At 35.9% G+C, this 24,329-nt stretch overlaps 1 protein-coding gene and 3 non-coding genes across 7 annotated transcripts in view; 3 read left to right on the forward strand and 1 right to left on the reverse strand.

The window, feature by feature from the left end:
• The window catches only part of osp (myosin phosphatase Rho interacting protein outspread), a 394,176-nt gene that overhangs the window by 15,569 nt on the left and 354,278 nt on the right, over nt 1-24,329 (reverse strand). For all 4 annotated transcript variants that reach the window (XM_089634040.1, XM_089634042.1, XM_089634041.1 and 1 more), the window contains exons 7-9: nt 21,207-21,344; nt 1,137-1,354; nt 80-358 (exon numbers count right to left, since the gene is read on the reverse strand). In XM_089634040.1, the coding sequence (XP_089490166.1) occupies nt 80-358; nt 1,137-1,354; nt 21,207-21,344 (635 nt within the window). The remainder of the gene's footprint in view (nt 1-79; nt 359-1,136; nt 1,355-21,206; nt 21,345-24,329) is intronic.
• LOC149421816 (5S ribosomal RNA) lies at nt 12,078-12,196 on the forward strand. Its single transcript, XR_016302561.1, has one exon. It is a non-coding gene; the product is annotated as a 5S ribosomal RNA (ribosomal RNA).
• On the forward strand, nt 12,520-12,638 carry LOC149421817 (5S ribosomal RNA). Its single transcript, XR_016302562.1, has one exon. It is a non-coding gene; the product is annotated as a 5S ribosomal RNA (ribosomal RNA).
• On the forward strand, nt 12,961-13,079 carry LOC149421818 (5S ribosomal RNA). The gene has a single exon (XR_016302563.1). It is a non-coding gene; the product is annotated as a 5S ribosomal RNA (ribosomal RNA).

Genomic DNA, 24,329 nt, shown 5'->3' on the forward strand with positions numbered 1-24,329 from the left:
TAGATTAGCTTTGGTGAGGACTTCGGAAAATTATTGTAGTAATCTACGAGTCCGCATAAAGAGGAGGATTGTCAGTTACCTTGATGACAAATCCGAAGGTCCTCGCGGGCGGCGACTCGGAGATGTTGGCCACCCCGTTGAGGTCGATGACGCCGTCCATGATGCCGCAGTCCTCGGCGCTGGGGTCGCGGTAGTAGAGCAGCGCGGCGCCGCGCAGCACGAACCAGTGTCGCGCGGGGGTCGCGCCCGCCGTCAGTTGGCGCAGCAGCCAGCCCTTGCGCATGTTCAGTAGACCCTCGGCGGGCAGCTCCACGCGGGCGGCGGCACCGCGCACGCAGCCGTCGGGGTCGCCGCGGACCTGCATGAACAAACACGTCAATCATACATACATACTGTCCCATAACAGACATTCTTCTAGTGAGGCCCACCTCACTACACTCCCATGTTACCCATAACATGGGTTTATTATGTACAGTGAAAAACACGCTGGAAATCTCAAAAATCTTATCAAAGAAACTAATTTCAGTGCGTGCTGCGTACTCTGATTCAAGGAACTCGAAAATTTACTCGCGTTCCTTTCCTCTAAGTCGTGGTTCAGCTCGGCAGTTCGGCTTGCGTGAGTATACACAGCATTAGGGGGCGTATAAACAGGACAAAATTGCGCCTGCGCACTATTGTGTTTTGTTTGGGTAATTAAAACCCCTTCTTTGCTGGGGCCCTGGATGGTAGGCGCCATAAAAAATATCTGGTGCTTTGTCGATTTATGAGAGAGTCGAATTTTGCTAATGCAATCAAAAGAATTATAGTACCTACCTAAATTAATGGAAAATTAAAATATGAACCATAAATTAGTCACACACGGATAAAAATGATCCTGTTAGAAAAGTGATAGCTTGCCGATTTCCTGATAAAATATAAGTTATTCAGAATATATCAAGAACACGTGTTCTTTTCCTAATAAATATCATGAGGGAATGCGACAATATCAGTATTTGTAAAAAAACGTGCTCAGCCGTCATCATGGAACATTCGCTTTTAACTGATACATTGTTAGGAATTCGTTAAAGGCCTACAGTCCCGTTTTTAACAGGAAAACGAATAATTTAACAGTATTTTATATCAGTAAGTATACTTACGTATTTATCAGGCATGCTGTTGCCGTCGGGCGCGTGCAGCGCGGTCTCGGCGGGCGCGGCCTCGCGCGTGGGCGGCTCGGGCTGCGGCTGCGCGGGCTCGGCGCCCCTCTCGCGGGGCCGCGTCAGCGACAGCGCGATGTCCTTCAGCTTCGAGTCGCGCTTCGACTCCGACTCGTACTCCTCGAGCAGGATGCGGTGCTGGGCGGACTCGGATCCTTCTGGGACACCAACATATTTATATAAAGAAAAGTGTCATGTTATACAAATCTAGAGTTTTATTCCGAGAGATTAATTATTATTATCGAAAAACCACCCCATCCCCTTTTCCCACTCCAAAACAGAATGTTGATATTTCTTGATGAAATTTTGCACACTTGACTTTCAAAACTAAGAGGAAGATCAAAATCACTATTACTGTTCTCATCTGATTTCGAAAAACTCTGCATAAAACCCGGAAAAAGAGGGGGACTTCGGAGGGCAAGCTTTTTAACATATTTAGTAGGGGCATGTGCCTAGTTTGCTAGTCGCTTGAGCCCCAAAAATATATATAACATTAAAAAAATAATAAATAACGAAAACTTAAACAAAAAAATACACTGTATATATATCCTAGCACAGTGCTAGGATTTAAATAGAATAAACCTTCATCGATTAGTGAAATCGCCTCGGTTAATTAAACCTGACGGTTAGATAATTATAGAAATTAAAAGCAGATTTTTATATAAAACTTCAGTTTTATTCCAAAATTGATGAAATTTTGCAAACTTGACCTTCAAAACAAGAGGAAGGTCAGTGTCTACATTAGAATTCGAAAAACGCTGCGTAAAGCCCGGGCAATGCTAATGATGGGACTTCAGCAAGTATGACATAATAAGAACTTTTTGATTTTATTTGTCTTGGTATCATTTATATCAAAAATGATTTTTGCTGTACGTCTCACTGAAACGAGTTCCCGTGTAGACATTAAAAAAAATTTAAATTATTTTACCGTCGATATTAAAACCTACTGATGAACAAATCCCCTTAGAAATTCCCCAAATAGTGCCATATTTCCAGTGGCTACAAACAAAACCTCCTAGATCACAAGGCCGGGACACTGAATCAAATCATCCTCCTAACTTGTATGAGAACCTCCAAAAAACGTATTTTTATTAATTTTTTAAAATTAACTAAAACATTTTCAGATGTTTTAATACATAAGAAAAAATAGAAAAAAAAAAAAAAATTTTTTTTTGTTAAATCCCATACAAGTTAGGAGGTTGATTTGAATGAGTGTCTCGGCCTTGTGATCTAGGAAGTTTGTCTACAAATGACAGCTGAAAGTATAAGAAAGTTTTTTTTGCGACCCGTTCGAATTTCAATTTGAAAGGAACCGCTAGTAAATTAATTGTAATATTCTGATGAAACAATCCTATACTCATCTACGTAACATTTTCTTAGCAATGAGCAAGTACAAATTTTTATTTCCCATTAATTAACTGATTTATTTACTATCTTTCATACATCTGTGGTTTTCATTCAGGATGTAGGTACATAAAATCCTTTTAAAAATAATGTTTATTGAAGATTAAAGTCATACTAATTCCATAGTAACCGGCTGCTAACCCTATAGAATTCTCAAGTATGCCCAATTGAATTTTGGAGCCACCTCTGAGCTGGAGCCCCAGAATACTTGATAAATTTACTTGATCCTGAGCAAAGGACTGCGGTCCGTCTGATTGCCAATTCATTATTAATAGACCGATTGCCATCTCTAATGCACAGACGCAATGTGGGCATGCTGAGTCTGTTCTGCGGGTATTTTAATGGAGGAAGAAGAGTTCATGAGACATGGCCGCTTCTTAGACTCGTTTTTGTGTAAGCTCGTATGTGGAATGAGCTACCGGCATCTGTTTTACCTCCTTCATATAATCCGGTCCTCTTCAAGTCATACAAAATGGTATAATATTATGTATACGAGTATTCATAGATTTATTTTTATTTATCGGTTTGCGGTGCTAGCCATAATTTCCTAAAAGGTGAAAATAAAATATGAACAATGTTAACAAACCCCAACGAGGTTAGGTTAGCATTAGGTCCAATATATTCCAATATATCACAAGAACATATTGTGTGATGACATAAAATTAATCACATATCGGCCAGATAAAAACGAATAGATTTAAACATAAAGTTTTAAAAATACGGGGGCATTAGACTCACGCGTGATCGTGCAGCGAACATCAATTATGTTTTTGTAAACGCATTTTGTAGACAGGAACGCAGTAAAGACATAAAAATGTGCAATAAACATTATTGCGGAATAATTTGCAAACATTATGTTGGAAACAAAATACGAGCTGCCAACAAAATAGCAATTAATGTCGCGCGTGGAGCCTCAGACGCAATTTGTTTGCCAAATTTCTTTTTGGTTTCCCAAAAATCAGGCGATGGAGTCTGAAGTCTGGAGCCTCTCCAAGTCACGGAATTATTCCCAATAACAGGTCCAGCTTCTAAACGAGGGGAGGGTCTGCAAGCTACAGGCTCCAGCAGAGCACGTACGAACAATTAGCGTCGTATTTCACCCTCGGAACCGTTTACATATTTAACGTCCAGCTTGCCCAAATTTGAATGCAACATTTTGATAATATCGAGCGAACGCGAGGCCCGCGTGATGGATGTTTCGCATTTATCGTATGAGTTCGAGGAATTCATTGTTTCAGGCGAAACACTTTCAATACTCGACTTCACTTTTACATGATACGAAACCCATTAAAGGAGCAGGGTATACATTTTAAAATAACTTTCGCTCTTTGACAAAATGGAAAAGCTAATAAAAGGGCGCATTTTACCACCATTGGCAAGTTTGAGCAGTTTTTTCAAGCATAAACATGAAAACTCACGATTTTGAAAACGTGAGTGACAGCTATGGCAGAGAATAGGAAGGTAGTTACTTTCTAAAGCTGTCCAAGAGGAAAGTGAAACCCCTCTGTGAGTGAAGAATTTCACTTTTGAATCGGGCGCTTATTGGAAATGGCATGCCCAATTGCCCATGCATCAAACCTGATTCTCGTCAAAGTACTGACTGCAGAAACAATAATTACAAAGCAATGATTTCTAGTCGGCGCGGCTCGGCGGAGTGGCTAGCTGACGAGGACGCGGATCGGCGGTTTCTTATTCATAAGATGTATGATTTATTCCTGAGAACACAATGTCCAGATTCGCTCGGAGTCACTCTCGCCGCTATCAGCTATCTGCTATCTACTCCCATGATAGATTGTAGACGATTATGTAGACACTTTTCAGCAGCAACATTAGAAACTGCCTCTTACCTCTAACAAACATCTGAGATAGTCAAAGTTGAATAATAACTAGATAAGTACCAACATAATCATGTATTTTTTGTGGAAAATCGTTTACAGTGAAAAGACATTTATTTCATTGTGAGAATTATTTTTAATAAAAAAACTAAGATCAAAAAGGTAACATGGTAATACTAAAGTATGCAGCCACTGCATAATCTTGGCAACATTCTATGTGATTAATTTATTGTGTTTACAGCTTCGCCCCTGGGAGAGATTAGCGGCAGTACACCAGGGTCTACAACAGTCTCAACATGGCCATTTTAATCAATTGTAAATCCCCTCACAGCGAGTGTAGTCCCTTGTCGACTGGCATTTTTGTCAATTCAATGGATATCAACATTGACATAACTCATGCTGGCGTCTACATATTATTTTCAAGATGCACCATCGATAAGGGAAATGATTTATGCGAGGTGTGGACAAGAAATGACATCTCGCGAACGATAAGTGTGAGGGAATCCTCCTCTCGATATTTCCAACACAGGTTTACTCCGTCTGATTGGAGGTAAGGTCAACAGACCTCAGATCAACTCGCAGCCAATGCAGGTGCAATACACAGTACAGATACAGGTGCATCTTCAAGATTATAGCACGGTGTCCCCATTTGCTTCTTATTAAAATAGCAACACGGAGATGAATGAAAAATGATTGATGGCCTGTGATCATGCGCCGAGGCTTTTTTCTAGGAACCTTTCCCGAGCACAAAGTAAGTACGGATGCATTCATCATTAGGAGTGTGATTATGGCGAGTGCAATTATTTCCTTCATCAATTTCATCTCCAGATATGCATTACATGGAACTGAGAATTAAGTTCGCAGACCTCCGCAGCTCTCCGCTGATTGCCAGGTTTATGCAACGGCTTCGGCTTCAGCTCGCAATGGAAGATGGATATACGAGAGTTCTGTCCTGCGAGGGCGCACAATTAAAATCATATTAGGCGCATAACGTATAACCCTCGGTCATTTTACTAGGCAACCAAACAACAGATCTATCTTACGACTCGCCGGAGCAGATTCATCATATTTCACAAAGGGACTTATGTAATTTGTAAGAATAAATTGACTCTATAAAGGCGAGTCTAAATGGTCTATCAACATAATAAAGGATTACTTGACTCCAATTTTCAAAATACTTTGAAAGTTTAAATAATTTACCTCGTATTTTAAATCGGTCACACATCATTATTATTGGCCAATCATCGACAAAGAATAGAAGCAAGTATTGGTATTAGTTACGCCATTAGTAGATGGTTAATTAATTTAAAAGTGTAAAAAATCCAAAAGAAAGGCTATCTACCACATCTTAACTAACAAATTCTTAACTGTCGAAAATTATGATTTTCCGAGCACTATCAACATCAATATCAAGATAATGAAGAATATCATCTTCTTATCTGCATATAATTGTTAAACAGGGGAAATCAGAAATGCGAATAGGTCGTGGGAAAAGATCCTTATTTCCATATTTCCTACACGAATAAACGTTATTATTATCGCAACACCAAATAATATTATCCCATCATCAACGCATTCCCATAAAACAAAGAGCAAAAAATGCATATATTTTGTCTTTGTTTTTAATTTTTAAAACGCTGTATTGTCTTATTACCTTCCTCAAATACCTTATTTTTTATTAATTATGCATGTTTTTTGATGGGATAAACAGCTGTAACGAGAAATTAAAGTGACTTTCTAAATTTACTTAAATTGGAAGAAAATGCATTCTGATGAAAGTAACTAAAAATACTATACTTTATTTTTATTTTTTGTGAACTGTCTTCTTGATTCCTCGTATCTCTTAGAAAGGATTTTCATTTCGCTCTCCTGAACACACTAGATTGATTTTTTTTAATATGCCATAAGTATGCACAAAATTCAACAAGATGTAGACATTTCCAACTGCACCGTGAAAACTGTACATGTATAATGTCTAAATGGCTAAATCTATTACGTGATGCGAAAATATTATAGATGGAACTTAATTAATTTATCGTAAGTTAATTTCATAATGTATTTTTCATATATAATATAACTGTTTGATTACTAAACATATATATTTTTTTAAATACTAACTTATCGCCAATTTTGTAACAAATTGTGCGGTTTGATGGACGATAAATAAAAGCATGTAAATCATGTAACATAGTTTAATAGTTCATAGTACAAGCACAGCCTGCGGTGAACTGAACCCTCGATGCTTGGCACAGTAACCCTACGCTTCAGACCACTCGCATTCCATCAAAAGTAGGTGCATTGATATCAAACGTTTCCAATTGAAACACTCTGCAGAGCGTTGGTTGCGCAAATCTTCTTCGCGGCTTGCGGAACATTGCAATTATATTGTAAAAACAACATCGCACCAAAGGGCAGCGTGATGTTTATCCGCGTATCGAATAATTGCAATATGCAACGGGAAAAGATTTTATCATAAGCAGGGCTCGCGATTGCCTTCGTGATTTATTGCTTTATGATGCAGAGGAATTCAAGTACGCTGGTAAGAGACTGTTGTGTGTTGTGTCAGGAAAGTTGGATGTTCTGAAGGAAGCTTGGCTGTTATGGTAAAATTATTTAGGTTTAAGTAATTACACGTAATGCCTGCGATCAAGTTCGTATTTGTTGTAAGAAAATGCATTGTTACGGTAGCAATATTTGTGGTTATGGTAAAATATTTCGTCGTTTTGTTCGGTATTGTGATTGGAATACTCGTTGTTGCGTAGGGAATTCTCTTAGTAAAATGTCCTTGTGGTAGGAAAATGAAATGTATTGTTGTCGACAAGTAAGTTATTTACTGGGGTGGGAAAAATCACCGTTGTGGCTTGTGGCAGGTTCTTTGCTATGGTAGAAATGTTTGTGGGTGTGGTAGCGTAGTCTTATAAAAATTCTTTATTGCGGTAGAAAAGTTCGTAGCTGTAGGAAATTACCTTTTTGTGGTACCAAAAGTAGTTGTTGGAGTTCAAGAAAAGTTCACCGTTGTTTAAGAACATCTTATTGGTGCACAGAAACTTATGTATGTTTGTAGGAAAGATAGAAAAGTTCACCTATCCCAATGGTTCAAACCAGAGTTCAAATGGCTGATACGTATGTAGTTTCTATGTGGATTTCCGTATGGTATTGCCAGCAAGCACGTGTATTACGTAGGCCGTATGGAAACACAACAGTAAATGACTAACAGGTTCTCGAAATTAATTCTGCCGATTGATTAACGTTTGGATGTAAGATAAAATCTATCTAGTCGTGCTATCAAGAGTTTATTTTGTATGTTAAGGATTGGGGGCATTACTAACTAAACATTACCCATTGCTGCTTATGGTGATATAATAAATGGGTACATTATTTTCCGACTGAAAGATAATTTAAAAAAATGTACCTACAAGATAATCATATCACATCAGGAAAATATCACTCATGTGAATTTTTGGCAACGGTTTATTTACATTGCAAAAAAGACCCGAACATACTTGTAAGTACTAGGTAAATATGTTATAAGGTATAATATTTTAATCTACGATCATAAATACTTAACGCGGCCTTTTTCAAACAAACTTAAATTTGGATTTAACGCCAAAATACCCAACCAAACTGAATAATTATTTTTTTTCATCTAACGGTACAGCAAATATTGAGTATGAATGTGTTTTATTTTATTTATATATTCCTAAATTATGATATATAGACCGTTAATGAATCACATTTTTCATAATTTCAGAGACAACTTTGGCATTTTTTTGCGAGTTAGTTAGTCTCGCTGTACGAAATTGATAAAATGAAAATAAAATAAAACGCCGTGAAAATAGCGTTTTATGGGGTAGAAATTTTAATTTATATACGACAAATTAGGGTTCCAGCGTAAATCGGTCGTTTATATTTTAAATTTACGCCCATCAACATGCTTTTTAAAATTATGTTTATTTTATATTTCATCATGTTAGTATGGTAAATAGAGTATTTTTTAAATAATTCACATTAACTCATAAATAATTACCAAAGTTACCTCTAAAACCGTGAAAAATAGAATTCTTTAATGATTTATTTATTATTATATAAAACATAAATAAATAAAGTAGCACGTATTTGTACTAGATACTTGCTAAAACTTTGGATTAAAAAAATTAATATTTAGGTTGGTTAGGTATTTTGGCCTCAAATCCAAAATTACGTTTTGTATGATAATAGCCGCGCAGCCGTTCCTCTTAATATTTTAAATCAATGTCAAAAAGGCAATTAGATATTTATTCATAAGAGTGCACGCATTCGCACATCTCACTGTGTGCATCCGGCGACCGTTGAAGCGATGCTGCGTCGCTGTGGGGTGTGTCGTGACGTGTCGTGTGTCGGGTGTCGTACTGGGACGCAGAATGCGCTAAGGCACAAGGTCGCTCGCCCGAACCTTCGCCTAATAAGGTGTCCCGCAAGGGTCGGCGGCCGACTGATCCTGCCCTCGTCCCCTGTTGACCGGGAGTTCCTTTTCACTGATTTGAATTCCGAATGCCTCGAACCGAATTCATATTTGATTTAACTACGATTACATATTCCCTAAGTTGAATTCCGAATGTCAAACCGAATTCAACTTAATTTCACCAGGATTACATTTTCACTGACTTAAATTCCAAATGCCTAACCGAATTCATATTTCATTTGATCAGGAGTAGATACATTTTCAGTTGGAAACCGAATTCTATTTGACCAGGAGTTATTTTACACTAATTTGAATTCCGAATTCAATGAATCTTGTGAATACATAACAAGAGTCACCGAAAGTGTTGGGGGAGGGGAAGATTAAGAAGGGTTTCGAACCCTCGACCTCTGGGTCGAAACGAAGCAGCTTACCGCTGTGCCAAGTGCCAATGGTCAAAACCTCGGAGAAATCGTAACCGATTGATTCTTTGGGAACATAATTTGATAATTTTGAATGTTAATCAAACTAATTCATTCGAAGGAACGTTAATCAATTAGTTACTATAACGTGAAATAATTCATCAAGTTTGAAAGATGATTTTCAAGTTGTGTGAAGGTTCTATTTAAGTTCTGTTATTAATTCAGTTTTGTAAAACCAATGGTCAATAATGATGTAATAACAGAACTTGGATACCTTCACAGAACCTGAAATTCAACTTCGAAATTTGATGAATTGGACAAATTCTCTGAAACAATCCATCTTAAGTGCCTATCATTTCGACATAGATATCTCGATTGTGCGCATCATTACATACAATTTTAGGTACACACACATTTATTCATCTGCTTTAAGATTGCTTGTATCTGATAAGTAAGTTAAGTAATTTAAATCGTGCAAAAAATAATTACTAACAAGCAAGAATCCAAAGTCAAGCCTGGAATAGAATTATAATATTAGTACGCAAGAGACTGCCCTCCAGTTTGTTCATCAAACAACTTTAATAATTAGAATGCGTTGTAAAATTCATTTCACTTTCATTAACCACATTCTTCGGGCCCAAGTCCAAGAAGGAAGAAGGTTAACTCAGACCCGCCCCAAAGATAATCAATTTAATCTGCGCGATGGTGATTTAATACCATTAATTATTTTAAAAGACCATCATACCTTGCGCTATGTATATATATTACAGATAATGGATAAAATGAATCACAATAGAATCGCGTACCGTAAAGGGGCCTTACTGTGACCATTAAGTGGTAACATTGCCCAAGTACAAAAATTTCTCGAAAAATAGTGACCTGTTGATTACTTAAGCCGACACATTTTGTCAACTTGAGGAACTTTTGTCATATTGCAAAACTTGTAATGTTTTATCCTGAAAACAGAGTATTTCACAAACAAAAACAACACAGCTGATGAGGTCAGTTGGAATGAACTGTAATGCGGAATGCTCTATAATTCGCATTACTGACAAAATTAAATGTTGCTACAAGTAACGCTGATATTTTTGATGTGATAAAAAAATCTCAACGATATACTATTTCAAGTGTTATTTTAACATATTTTTCATATTCAAATGTACAAAGTTACCCCGTAAGGGGCAAAAAAGACACGTCTACGCTATCTCTTCTAACCTTGCCAAGAAGAGAGGGGATGCACCGGTGTGTGTATGCAGATACGCGTATAATTAATATCTGATGCATCTGAGAAGATTTTCTCAACTTATTAATAACAAATATGCCGCCCTACGCCCTCGAACAGCCTCCTCCGCATGGGATTATGGGAGATTCGATAGGGTTAATAAATTCCATAAAATGATGCCAAAGCTCTCACCTCGCAGCGACCCCAGAGGCCAGCGAAGTTTAATCCTTAGACGATGGTGTACATAAATATTTCCTACGCAGTATTGTAATTTCTCCTGGATACTTTCAAATTAATGAGATTCCTCTAATTTGGTATAGAAGATATTATAACTAACCAACAGAAATAATAGCTCAATTAAGATTTGTTCATCCAGGAAAATTAAAAACTTTTCTTTCACTTCTAAATTAACGTACCTATTACATGTAGCTGTGGAATATTTTAGAAGTAAAGCTTACAGACTATAATGCTGTGGCTGAATTTAGTTCTGACATAGTGGTAATACAGGATGTCTGGGGGTAAACTGCGCTAACTTCGGGGGGGGAGGGGTGATCCCAGATGATTTTAGAACTAAAAAAAATGCATAACTTTTTCAGAAATTCAAATGTTTTAAGGCAGTTTTTAGGTTAAAAAGTTGAATTGTTTGAGCGCCCCTGAGGTGATATCTCACAAAAGCGGCGCTTTAAAAATTGTCCAATATTATTATTATTATGGGAAAATAAATATTCTTTTATTGAAAAATATTTTTGTGTGTGAAAATAAACATTGGAATTTCGTAAAAACTTATTTTTCTTTTTTACATCATGGACATTCATTTCCTTTCCGGACACCCTGTATATTCGAGAATATTAAAAGTTTATAAGGAAACCTGTTAATTCATTCGTTAAAGGGCTGCACTTCCGTTTTTAAGCAGACTAGCAATAATGTGATGAAATTCTTAAAAAAAAATTAGAAGGTTGCATTGTTATAAATCAGTAAGCGTCTACGGCCCAGTTTATAAAAAAAAAAAAATGGGTGTGTCAAGCCTACGCAAGACAGAAGTGAAACTTCTAGTATTCTTCTCTCTCTCTCTTTTCATTTCATTCTCTCTTTTTTTCTGTCTATTGACATATTTATAAGTAGCATGTGATAAAAAAAATTAAAAGTTATAAAAAAAGAAAAAAAAATTAGTTAAAGCGGGGATCGAACCTCGGTTCTTCACGACCACAGTCGTGCGCTCTGCCTGTAGACAGCGAAGATGAGTTAGGAGAGTGAGTTAAACTAGGTATATAATATTAGCTAGGCTCCTATAGCGAAATGATCCCGTTTTTTCGTCACGGTCATGAGTCGGTTTTACTCCGGTCCTCGAAATTGCATGACGCGCGTAAAGAAGTTTCACTTCAAAAAATTCCTGCAAAGTTATGGATGTAATTACGATCTTTTTCAAGCGCGTATGTAATGATTATTTTTATCAACGTCGCATACACCTTGCTAATGTTTTCAGTATTATTAGGGCTTTTTTATACTAATTTTCATATATTTATTGGCAGGTAGAGTAGAAATTAATATTGTTTAGCGTTTGCCAACGACCATACCATGTTGAACACACCGGTTCTCGTCCGATCACCGAAGTTAAGCAACATTGGGCGCGGTCAGTACTTGGATGGGTGACCGCTTGGGAACACCGCGTGCCGTTGGCCCATTTTTTATGGTAATTTCATGTTTTTTTTTATTTTTTTATCGTTACTATCATTAATAATATCATAAAATTCTTTAACTTTTCAAGTATGCTACAGGCCTAAAATATTACTTAGTGGATTGATATTATGGTCAACCATTGAAAAAAAAAATTCCTGCAAAGTTATGGATGTAATTACGATCTTTTTCAAGCGCGTATGTAATGATTATTTTTATCAACGTCGCACACACCTTGCTAATGTTTTCAGTATTATTAGGGCTTTTTTATACTAATTTTCATATATTTATTGGCAGGTAGAATAGAAATTAATATTGTTTAGCGTTTGCCAACGACCATACCATGTTGAACACACCGGTTCTCGTCCGATCACCGAAGTTAAGCAACATTGGGCGCGGTCAGTACTTGGATGGGTGACCGCTTGGGAACACCGCGTGCCGTTGGCCCATTTTTTATGGTAATTTCATGTTTTTTTTATTTTTTTATCGTTACTATCATTAATAATATCATAAAATTCTTTAACTTTTCAAGTATGCTACAGGCCTAAAATATTACTTAGTGGATTGATATTATGGTCAACCATTGAAAAAAAAAATTCCTGCAAAGTTATGGATGTAATTACGATCTTTTTCAAGCGCGTATGTAATGATTATTTTTATCAACGTCGCACACACCTTGCTAATGTTTTCAGTATTATTAGGGCTTTTTTATACTAATTTTCATATATTTATTGGCAGGTAGAATAGAAATTAATATTGTTTAGCGTTTGCCAACGACCATACCATGTTGAACACACCGGTTCTCGTCCGATCACCGAAGTTAAGCAACATTGGGCGCGGTCAGTACTTGGATGGGTGACCGCTTGGGAACACCGCGTGCCGTTGGCCCATTTTTTATGGTAATTTTATGTTTTTTTTTATTTTTTTATCGTTACTATCATTAATAATATCATAAAATTCTTTAACTTTTCAAGTATGCTACAGGCCTAAAATATTACTTAGTGGATTGATTATTTTTTTATCGTTAACATCATAAACAATCTTATATCATTCTTTAACTTTTCAAGTATGCTACAGGCCTAAAATATTACTTAGTGGATTGATATTATGGTCAACCATTGAAAAAAAAAAAGGCGTTAAAAACAAAAAAATAATGTGCGATGGCCGAGAATCGAACTCGGATCAACTGCTTGGAAAGCAACTACGCTGACCATTACACCACCAACGCCAGTTGTCGAGATGAGCTAAGAAGCATTTATATTTTACTTCAAAACTTTGACTAGATCAAATGAACTTTAATCGGTCCCGCATTTTCGTTTCGGTCATGAGTTCGTTTTACTCCGGTCCTCGAAATTGCATGACGCGGGTAAAGAAGTTTCACTTCAATAAACAAACAACATATAGAGAAATTAAAACGGTGAAAGGATAACTAATTTTCCAATGAATCTACCTGATTAGAATTTTAAGCATTAAGATGAATATTGTCATTCGTATAGAGATGCGTAATAATTAATAAAACTCAGTCCATAACAATAAATTGAAAAATCGAATACAAAAGGCCGGCACTGTTGATGGGAATGAAAGTGACTGGAACTGATTAAAATTCCATTGCAAATGTTTATTGCGAATAGTAAAGTTAAAACTGTGACGGTGGAATGTAATCATATGATCACGAAAACGCAGCGATGTCAATTTTGTCTTTATCGCGGCAATTCGTTAGTCTGTAACGCAGAATTTATAGTAATTATTCCAGTATAATTGGAGCATGGCAGAATCCCTCAGCCTGTTGCAGCGCTAATCGTCCAGAGATAAGAGCTTCAGCGGAGGCTGTGGGCTGTTGAGACTGGAGACTGCCAAGAGCAGGGAGCACGAGAAGAGCCCGAGCAGCAGGTCAGATTGAGCGGGAGATGAAAGAGAAACAAACTGGTTCAGTAATGCCAAGTGGCGAGAGCTGTTAATCAAGTAAGATGGTATGGAAACCTGGCAACCTCGTAGCGACATTTTCAGCAATTGATCTCGCATCGGCGGCAAAGAGGTTGCGTGAAAGAATTGATTAAGTGCCAGGGAACGATGAAATGAATGTTTATTTCTTCGCGCAGTTGGAGCCGGCGTTGAAAAATTACGTTTTAAATTTATTGCGAAGATTTAACACGCTTGTTTGTTACTCCTCGGATCAAAACTCAAGGATGAATCTTACTTTCAATAATTAATGTCACGGGTCTCTTGCTGCGAGTACCTATTTTAGCTCTCCGTATTATAAACACAATCGCGATTAATTTGTATTGTGATACGCCCTTTCAAGGATATATATTATACCACAATGAAAACAATACGACCAATGACACGGATATATCGTTTAATTGGTATGACGCTTTCTTATGCAGATCAGCTATTCTGTCGAGGTCCAAAAACAATGAGATCGTCGTAATAAATGGTTCCGAAAGAATCCCTCAACTGATGGATCGGTAAATGGCTAAGTGCTACAGGGCTCAGGTCCCAGCGCTGAAGACGTAGAGCTGAAGCTTACGGCTGCCATTCCGGCCTTATCATGAGAAGACAAGTGGGTCACGTGGATTCCTATACATCTCGGCACTCGCATAGATTGAGAATGATGACATCTGACAACCGTCACAATGAGAACAAGGATTGTGGGAGAATGCCGTCGATACTGAATGGCATGAGGCAGTGTGTACATTTTTTTGTTTCGCATTAATTTCCATAATAGCGAGATTATAGTTTCACAGCCATTAAATAGGGCTCGCCGCTGTTTTATTGTGGATATTCTATAGCGAATAATTGCAGCGCCGGGTTATCCGACAGCAGAAAGCGGTTCGGCGACATGTTTTAACGATCGGGGTGTAATCGATGTTGATTATAAACCTATAACTTGTCCCATAGATTGTAATATATTATGTTTAACTACTACTTTACTTTTTTTATTCGATACTTTATTGGGTGCTGTTAATGGGCGCATTAAGGAATCTAAACGAAAACGTCAATTTCAAAGACCTGTGGCGTCGAGAATATCCATTGAATAATTAATAATAAACCGCTCGACCTACTTAGCATCTACTCCCGAATTATGTACCTGCAATCCAAATCGCATCGTAAACAGAACAACCTACGTACTTCAAACACCTACTTGTCTACCAGGTGACAATACGTCACGGGCCGTCTTACACATACGAGAACTCGCCAGAAGGAACGAGTCTGCCGCCTTTTATTTTGTGCCTCTACATGGATCCCCAAAAACCTTTTTATCAATAATTTTAAGACTGTAACCAAAAACAAAAACATTGAGTGGAAACTACTATTCATTACCGCGAGATGATTGTACGTAAATTTTAAATTGTTTGTAAAAACATAAATGGTTAAAATGCCGTTTTTATAATTTCACTGGATTATTCTATACAAACAACGGACCGATTACTACTAGACCTCTGTATCAATCTAATAAGCTATTTTTTATGAGAATACCGCACAAGAGTCCTAACTGCTCCCAACCGTCTGGAGCCAGTGAAACCATGTCATCTCCAATCGGGGTTGAGGTGAAGGAGACGGAAAGGAAACTGGTCACCAAATATAGCTAAAGCCATTTCAAGGAACTTTTCAATTCTGAATGGTGGTATTACACCAGGACGATTCTGAGTATCTTCCACTCTGGAACAATTTGCAATTGGTTTATATTTAATGACAGTAAATTCAAGCTTTGGACAAAGACACTACCAATACCATGCTATAAAAGCTTTCAACAGTGTAAAATTTGAAATTAAACTTGAGGAAAATAAAATTAAATTCACACACAAAATTACAAAATGGATTAAAGAACAAAAAAGACAATATTAACAAAATGTCATAGCATAAAATAAAAACAAAACCTACACGTAACACACAAAACCAATATAAACACACATCACTCACAAACACACAAGATTATTTTCAATGTATTATTTTTTAATTTTAAATATATTATTATGTATTATGTATTTTTAATTTTAAATGTATTATTTTCTCTTTAAATGTATTATGTAGATTATATTTTCATATTATAAAATGAAGGCATCAGCACGGGCAAGCCACCCAGTGAGGCCTACATTACTGGAAAACTTAAAATGTAAAAAATATTGTACCAAATAAAATAAATAAAAAAGTATCATGTAGGTTTATATTGTTTCACTTAAATTGTAGTTGCTTGGTACAGGACTGCCCTAATGAGATGAGTGGCTTATGTTTTTATTTTGTTGTATACTTTACAGAATAAATAAACGAAACGTAATAAAAGCTAATAAAAAGAACCAGTGTGTAATGTGATACATCCCACACAAAGATAGTTTTGAAAGTTTAAAAATAATGGTTGAATTTTCCCTAGGGAGACACAACTTAATGGAACGATGATGTTTTTATTACAGCAATATAAATCTCCGCTGAAGACGATTTGCATGAAGTCCATAATGAAGCTGCACTTAATAGCTCAGCCTTGAATGTCGGTGAGATAGAACACTCAAACAGGCCGGTGTCCGCTTCTCCCTTGTCTGGGGATATTCGTCAAAAGCGAGAATCCCAGCGGCGCTCAACACTTACTAGTGGCCCAGGCTGATGCCTGGACCCGGTGCCCAGTACCCGGTGCCCAGTACCCGGTGCCCGGTATCCGGTGCCTGGAGCCTGGCTCTTACGCTTTGCACCCCCACCCGCGGGCCGATTCCCTTTGAGATATCGGTAACAACGCCAATTAATTATATTGTTTGTCTCTCGCTGCCTTCTATGTAGGTTTCTCAAACCGGGCGATAGCCTCATATTCATATTGTTGTATTTACAATATGCAACTTTAACATCGATGATCGATAATCTAAACGTAGAATTAAAATATAATTACAAAAGTACAAACTTATATTTGCAGTAAAGTACATTGTTTAACCCGTGTATTTATTTATATTCACAATATCCACAGTTGGCGACGCCCCGTCTGCTATCCATTAAAGTTTTCCGACTTTATGTCCGGGTTAAATCTTCCCCACAGGAAAAACTAAACCCTTCCACACACTTTTCCACAAATGATCATCTAGTCAATCCACATTATGCAACTGCATTATATAAGCATAATAAATACAAAATAATACAAAAACAACAAGTCAAATCAAAAGAGATAAAATGGAAAAATAATTCACCGACTCCATATATTTTCATATCAGAGGGTTCGGCTCCGTAGAACTTCTAATTGGACCTATATATCCTACTGATCCCTCAATATAAATATTTTAAAAATTACCAAATCGTTATTGCAGTGGATTTAATAATTGATGCACGCATGTATAGATTAAAACTTTGAAAACGTAATTGCAAAAAAATTACAGGAAAAAAACTGAATACAAAAATAATGGTAGTAATCAATAACAACAATCTGAAATCAAAGTTATACGCAATTGGTTTCATAATAGTATCACGCGTTTTAGAGCGGCAACTAATAAAATAATTGTGGTAAGATCATTGACTGTTAGGACCGGTTGTTTTGGAGAATTTGAACAATTCATCAAATTTCAACGTTAATTTGCGAGTTCTGTGAAAGATATTTTCTAGTTCTGTTATTATTTCAGTTTTGTCAAGCAACTAGCCTATAATGATATAATATCAGAACTTGAATAGGACTTTCACAGAACTCGCAAATTAACGTTGAAATTTGATGAATTGTTCAAATTCTCCGAAACAACCCGTCCTTAGTAAAATATTCACAGAAATACATGAAGAGTACCTTTTTGGGTGTAAATAATTATCCAAAAATTTGTATGCCGCAAAGATCACTAATTGTCTATTTTTATTTTATATATTTTTTGTCGAATTAAGTAATAGTTGTGTTTTAGTATATGTTGGGAAGCACTGGTCGAAGGCGACAACGATTGCAGATTGCATACCGAAGAAGGGTACCACTGCAATGATTGGTCCAGTGTCTAGTTAAAAAGGTAATAGTGGTCTGCCCTTCTCACTCGTTGAATAAAATGATGGCTGTACGCATTTTTATGGCAGCGATAGGCTTGTTTACTATAATGTTTACGAGGATGAAGGAAGTAGGCAATGTAAACCTTTGAACAAGCTTTTACCATTCATATTTACTTTGAATAATAAAGTATGAACGAAATTTTAGAGGATTCAAGATAATATATGTAATTACTAATAGCATAATAAGAGTAATCTATGTAGTAGCTCAAGGTAATAAAAAATTGAAAGCAAACATTTATGATTGCCAAAAAAAACGGACTTAATAACCGTGTCATAAAATTGTACGAGAATGTTGATAATGCACTTTTTAGAGCAGAAAGCATTCAACTTGGTTAATGGCTATCCCACTGCGGTCACAAACTGGGAGAAATTGTATCGTTCGTCGTAATGAGATAATTTCACTATTGAGGTCAGAAATGATTGCAGAAAAATATAACATAGAAAGTTACAAGGGGCACAAAATATTGCTCGATTATGACAAGTGATCATTATGATTTAAATATCATTTGAGAATCGCCACAGAATGAAGTCGAGGCTGGAGAAAAGTTTCTCTGTCTTTAGAAAGAAAGTCCACCGTGTCTAAAGCGAACCCAAAAAACCTTGCACGTAGTATGGAAGCATGCACCTATCATGATTGTGGGTAATGAACGCTTCACAGGTCCGACGAACCTTGGAAAGTCATTGAAAACTGTAATTAGATTGCCCTGATTTCCAGCAATTACGACGATAACGTTGCAAAGAAAAGCGTGGAAAATAAATGTATTTTCAAACAACCATGTGATCACATGCGTATGTTTCGACGCAGTTAAAATACCAGCGTTTAATACGGACTTTAAATTAAGAGCTTACAATTTATTACGGTATGAGCAAAATGTCCCACTAAACTATTCCGTCAACTGTCTAAAATTAAAAATTTGAATTATTATTAAGGCACTCGCACCCAGAGTTAAAAAAAAACTGTCTTTTACCTTTACTTTACTTTTTTAAAAACTGTATTTTAGCGAATACCCGCCAGAAAATATTATAAAAATATATATGTGCCACATACACAGAGTACAGCAATGGGAAATTAATCATACATTTTAAATATTAAACGGCGCTCGTGTATGAAATGTAAAGTTTGTTGGACAAGTTAGAATAATTCTGTTAGAGGTCCTAAAAGTGTTGAACATTAGCCTAGTAATCATACCTACAATGCTAAATGCATAACTCTGTAATATTGTTATTAAGGCGACACAAGACTGTAATAACGGGGGTTTGCTCAACGCTCCCTTTTTAATTATTTCTGATGAACGTATTACTAAAATTTCAAACGTTTCTTTCGGGATCCCTAAAGATGCAAGCTATTTATAATTAATATTAATAAAAACAGGACCTTAGCCAGGACCCATTAAAATATATTTTATGTAAAACGGTGTCAAAATTTTTACTAAACGTTTTTCACTATAAAATTACCGGTAAGCAGCAGATTTTATTTTTCTAGACGATGAATTAGTAATTTCCCGAGGGATCCCTATATAACATTTGGGATTTTAGTAATACATTCAGCATAAATAATTAAAACAAACCCCATTTATTTTAGGGTATTGTCTCGTCTTAACAGTCATCCGACAAAAGTTGGCGATACAAACTTTGTCGGGGTTTGAATCACTGTTTAATTGTATAGCGCTACTGCGGTTTTTTTTCAGAAAAACGACGCTATATAAATCATCTAGATATTATTATGAAAAACTATGTGTAAGAATCTGAGTAAGCGCCAGAAAACATCTCTGGTACATGTTTATAGCGTTCGCCCTACAAGAAATAAAATAAAATAGTAAACTGAAAACATAAAGATTGAAACAGCTTTCCCTTTCATCATTCACATCTTTAGTGTGCAGGTCTTTTCTTCTTCAGCAAGCCATTGTGATTTGAAACATAAATCACTTGATTTATGTATATTTATTTATTCTTACATAAGAAGTCGTGAAACTTGCCCGCGAAGATAAAATAAAATAATACCTTCAATTACAAATTACAACTGGGTATATAATATTATGCTCCTATGCGTGGTTTAGACTGAAAAGATACACAACATTAATATTCCGAGGAACACAATAATAGTGTACCTACATTATAAACTTTTCAAAATAACTAAAAGGAAATTAGTAACATTAACTATTTGTCTACAGTAAAATAGTTTTTGCCTTTCAACCTTTTAGCTCAACAAACCTTTGTTGTTACAGAGCAGAGATAAATTCAATTTAAACAACATTTCGATAGGGAAACGCAGTCATAACGATACTGAGAGTACTCATATGGTGTTTATGTATCCTAAAGGGATATTCTCACCAATGAGGGATTCTGTTAAAAACGTTTGCAATATTGAAAGATACGTTTAATGGTAGGTTTAAAAATGCTCGAAAATCGCTAACTCATAAAAGGTTCGAATTTGACTATGACGTGTATACGTTAATGATTGCCAACCCAACTACTGTTATCAGGACCCAGTGAGGAGACTGCATATAAAATAATGTCGGCCAGTGTGTCACAATGACGTCGCAGACGCCTTTCGCACGACATAATAATATATTATCATCGTTTTGGCGGTAAATCAAAATAAATACAATTAAAATCATTCTAAAATGTATTCGTCGACGTAAAAATAAAATATAAATACCATTGAATGAAAAAAAAAACATACACTTAGTAAGACACCACTTTATTTTTGAATCAATAACGATAGCCAACCGGGTTTCGCTTGTCCCAAGCTTCATCAGGGCTAAATATCAACTGATAGAGTAGACACTTAGTAAGACACTTAGTAGGACAAGCGAAACCCGGTTGGCTATCGTTATTGATTCAAAAATAAAGTGGTGTCTTACTAAGTGTATGTTTTTTTTTCATTTAATATGTCACACCCCAAAGTATTTGCTTCCTTCGAAAATATAAATACCATTATTTCCATAACAAAAAATGGAAAATCCAATATATAAATCGTATTTGTAAAAAAGCTCAAATGTAATCAGTGAGTATGCGACGTACCTTCTTGTTGGTCCGCAGTGCCCCAGGCCGGGGTGCGTCGACTCCGCGCGGCACCGCGACGGGAGCGCGCCTTATCCTCGCTGTTGATTTTGTCGCGCGTGGGCGGAGACGCCGAGGACACGGGCTGGTCGGTGTATACTGAAAAAATCAACAATCAACGTTGGAAAAAGTCTCAAATAAAACATAAATACTATTCGAGGTGTAAATATTAAGCGACGTAAATATTTACCACCGCGTAGGATTAAAAAGGCCGTCAACGGGGCTTAACTATATCGACGCTGAACCGGCGCGTAAGAACCTAATAAATGAGACGGATATTGTAGGCAACATCTGAATTGTAGGTTACTCCTCCTTTCTTTCTTATAAATGCTGACATCAAAAAGAGGTTAAAACAGAGTTCCCAGATAATCGGATTAAGCTTTAAAGAGTATTAACTTATTGATCGGCGACACTGAATTTTTGATCGAGCGCCAGCTGATTATATCTTCGCAATAACTTACTTTTTTTGCAAAATTCTGTTTTTTAGATTGCACCGTCTTATAATATGTTTATATATTTATAAAAATATAGTAATTTATATAATAAGTAATTTCCCCAGAGTAGTTAATAAACCCAGAGTAGAAAAAATGTATTTTTGAACATATCCTTAAGGAGGTTAATTAACCCGCGTTGCCAAAAATCTTGAGATTCCTTAACACGATGACCACATAAAAATCCTACCAAGAACCAGTAGAATTGATGAATAATTATTACAACCATTATTGTGAATTGTCTTGACAAACGGAATGAGGGAAAAGAAGTAGGAAGTCTAGTTTACACAACCTGCACATTCGGTCAAGTCACGACCCATAAAGGAAATTAAACATAATCTATTTCCACACCACAAACTTATACAAACATGTTGGTTTGCTTGACATAAATCAGAAGCAAATATAACAAACAAATCTGTGTTGACATAAAAGTTGATATAAAGAAACAATGTACCTAATGTAATGGGCGATTCAAATTGACACTGATTTAAAAGGGGTTTAAAGATAAATATAATCAGTGAAAAATTATTCAATAATCGAATGAATCACTCGGATACACATTTGAGTTTATAATACAATCGAAACATTGGCGAACTTATTTTTAAATATTTATCAAAATCGACCTCGTCTGCATTCAAATGATTAATACGAAGCACCTGAATATCAAAATGATTCGAAAACGATTTCCGCAAAAAAACCTTTTGCTTATTTTCTTTCGAACGAGCGTCCGATTAGAAAAAAATATGGATTGTACCGTATAGTTTATTTATCGTATTTATGATAAGTTATGGCCGCTAAGCCAATTCCCTCTTAAAAATATATAACTGTAATTGTTTGAATATAATGTGTATTTGCATGACTGCTTACCATATTTGACTTAGAGAAGGTACCTATCACATAATTCATATAATAATAAAGTAGCAAAAAACCAACAATTTATGACATCGCCGATAATTTTAAGAACGCCGATGACAGCTAACTTAGTGATGATTTATTTTAATTTTTTAGGAGATGAAATCATCTTCATTGTCTTTTAGTCGTGGGAGTGATATATCAGCCTTGAGTTATTCATGAAAACACTTTAAATAGAATTTGTGGAGTTACGGTTAAAGTAAACAAATTATGGCATTAGGTACGCAAATTAGTTACCGCTTTTTGAAATTACTCGAATCAGTTACAGTATTTACAGTAATTTACCTAGCCTAGAAGTAAACACTTAAATGTTTTATTTCTGAACAAAGAAAGATAGTAATAAATGTGTTACTACGATCGATCATAGAGAAAACGCTTAGTCAATACTTAAGCACAAAAACGGCCTGAATTCCCATACTTACAATAATCCTTAGCTGTAAAGTAGGTATCACAACACCTAGACCTAGCAAAGCCCAAATCAAAATTTTTATTTTTGCGCTGCGTATGAATCTAATCAGCAACCTTCCAAATGTCAAATGCGCAGACTACGACGCTACGTAGGTGGTTATAATATGTTAAAATATAAAACAAAACAATATTCACAGAATACGTTACTAGAGAACACATTAAAAAACTATTTAACATATTTAAAAAAAGTTTATCATTTTCTTCCCGTAAGAATTATCTCCTACTTTTTTCCACACAAAAAAAAGGATTCTGAGAAATTTTATTTAAAAAAAAATTCATTTTTTCGGATAGACATCACAACAACGCTTTTTTCCGAAAAAAATATAGATATCGCAGCAGGCCACTGCACCGGCCTGTCTTCTTATTCAAAACATTTTATCGCGATTTTTTTAATCTTACAAGGGAATAAATGTTATAACATAGATAAGAAAATCTAGGTAGGTATAAAGTTAAAATTAAGGATCAAAAGAGCTGTAGGTATTCTATATGCAGGTAGGTGCCGGCGAAACCCGTGGATAAATGACAGGACCTAATAAATGCTCACTGGGGAACTTAGTTTTAATTACAGTCCACGGCAATGATAATGGTGGCCTGTCAAAATGACAAACTGCTGACTAGGCAGCAAGAAGACCCGTAGGGCGCGAGGAAGGGGATGCGGGGGGGCTACCAACATTTTAATAATATTATTAATATTCATACATTTACACGTTCAAAATTTAAATTAATTGAAAAAAATAATATTTCAAATCAATAGATGAATAATTTGCGTATATTTTATAGAGGTTTCGTACCTGGAACGATTTTTTTTTCTGCCATCGATTAGTGCCGAAATGAAACGATAGAAAAATTAATATCGTCTGTACACAGCAATTGACAAATTTAATGACAAAATCATAAAAGACAGCTTTAAGCTTCTTTTTCGAAATTGTTGAAAATATGTTGTAATAATATTTCATCAAATTGCTCGATTTTATTTTTATTTTTAATGATAAACTACGGTTTATGAGACAAGGTTTTTATGCATAGCACAAAGGATAACAAATTATTATAAGCAGTAATTATTCTTTTTTATTTATTCTTTTTCGTGAAATTTTATCAATTTGTATGGGCAATTCAGACGAATAATTATAATAATTTGGTCTATTTATCGTAATAAAAATGATGTCATTCGTAATTCGAAGTCGCCTGTTTAATTTAAAGAGATTCACAAATT

The sequence above is a fragment of the Hesperophylax consimilis genome, chromosome 8, assembly GCF_061612785.1.
Source record: "Hesperophylax consimilis isolate HC1 chromosome 8, BYU_Hcon_1.0, whole genome shotgun sequence".
NCBI lineage: Eukaryota > Metazoa > Arthropoda > Insecta > Trichoptera > Limnephilidae > Hesperophylax > Hesperophylax consimilis.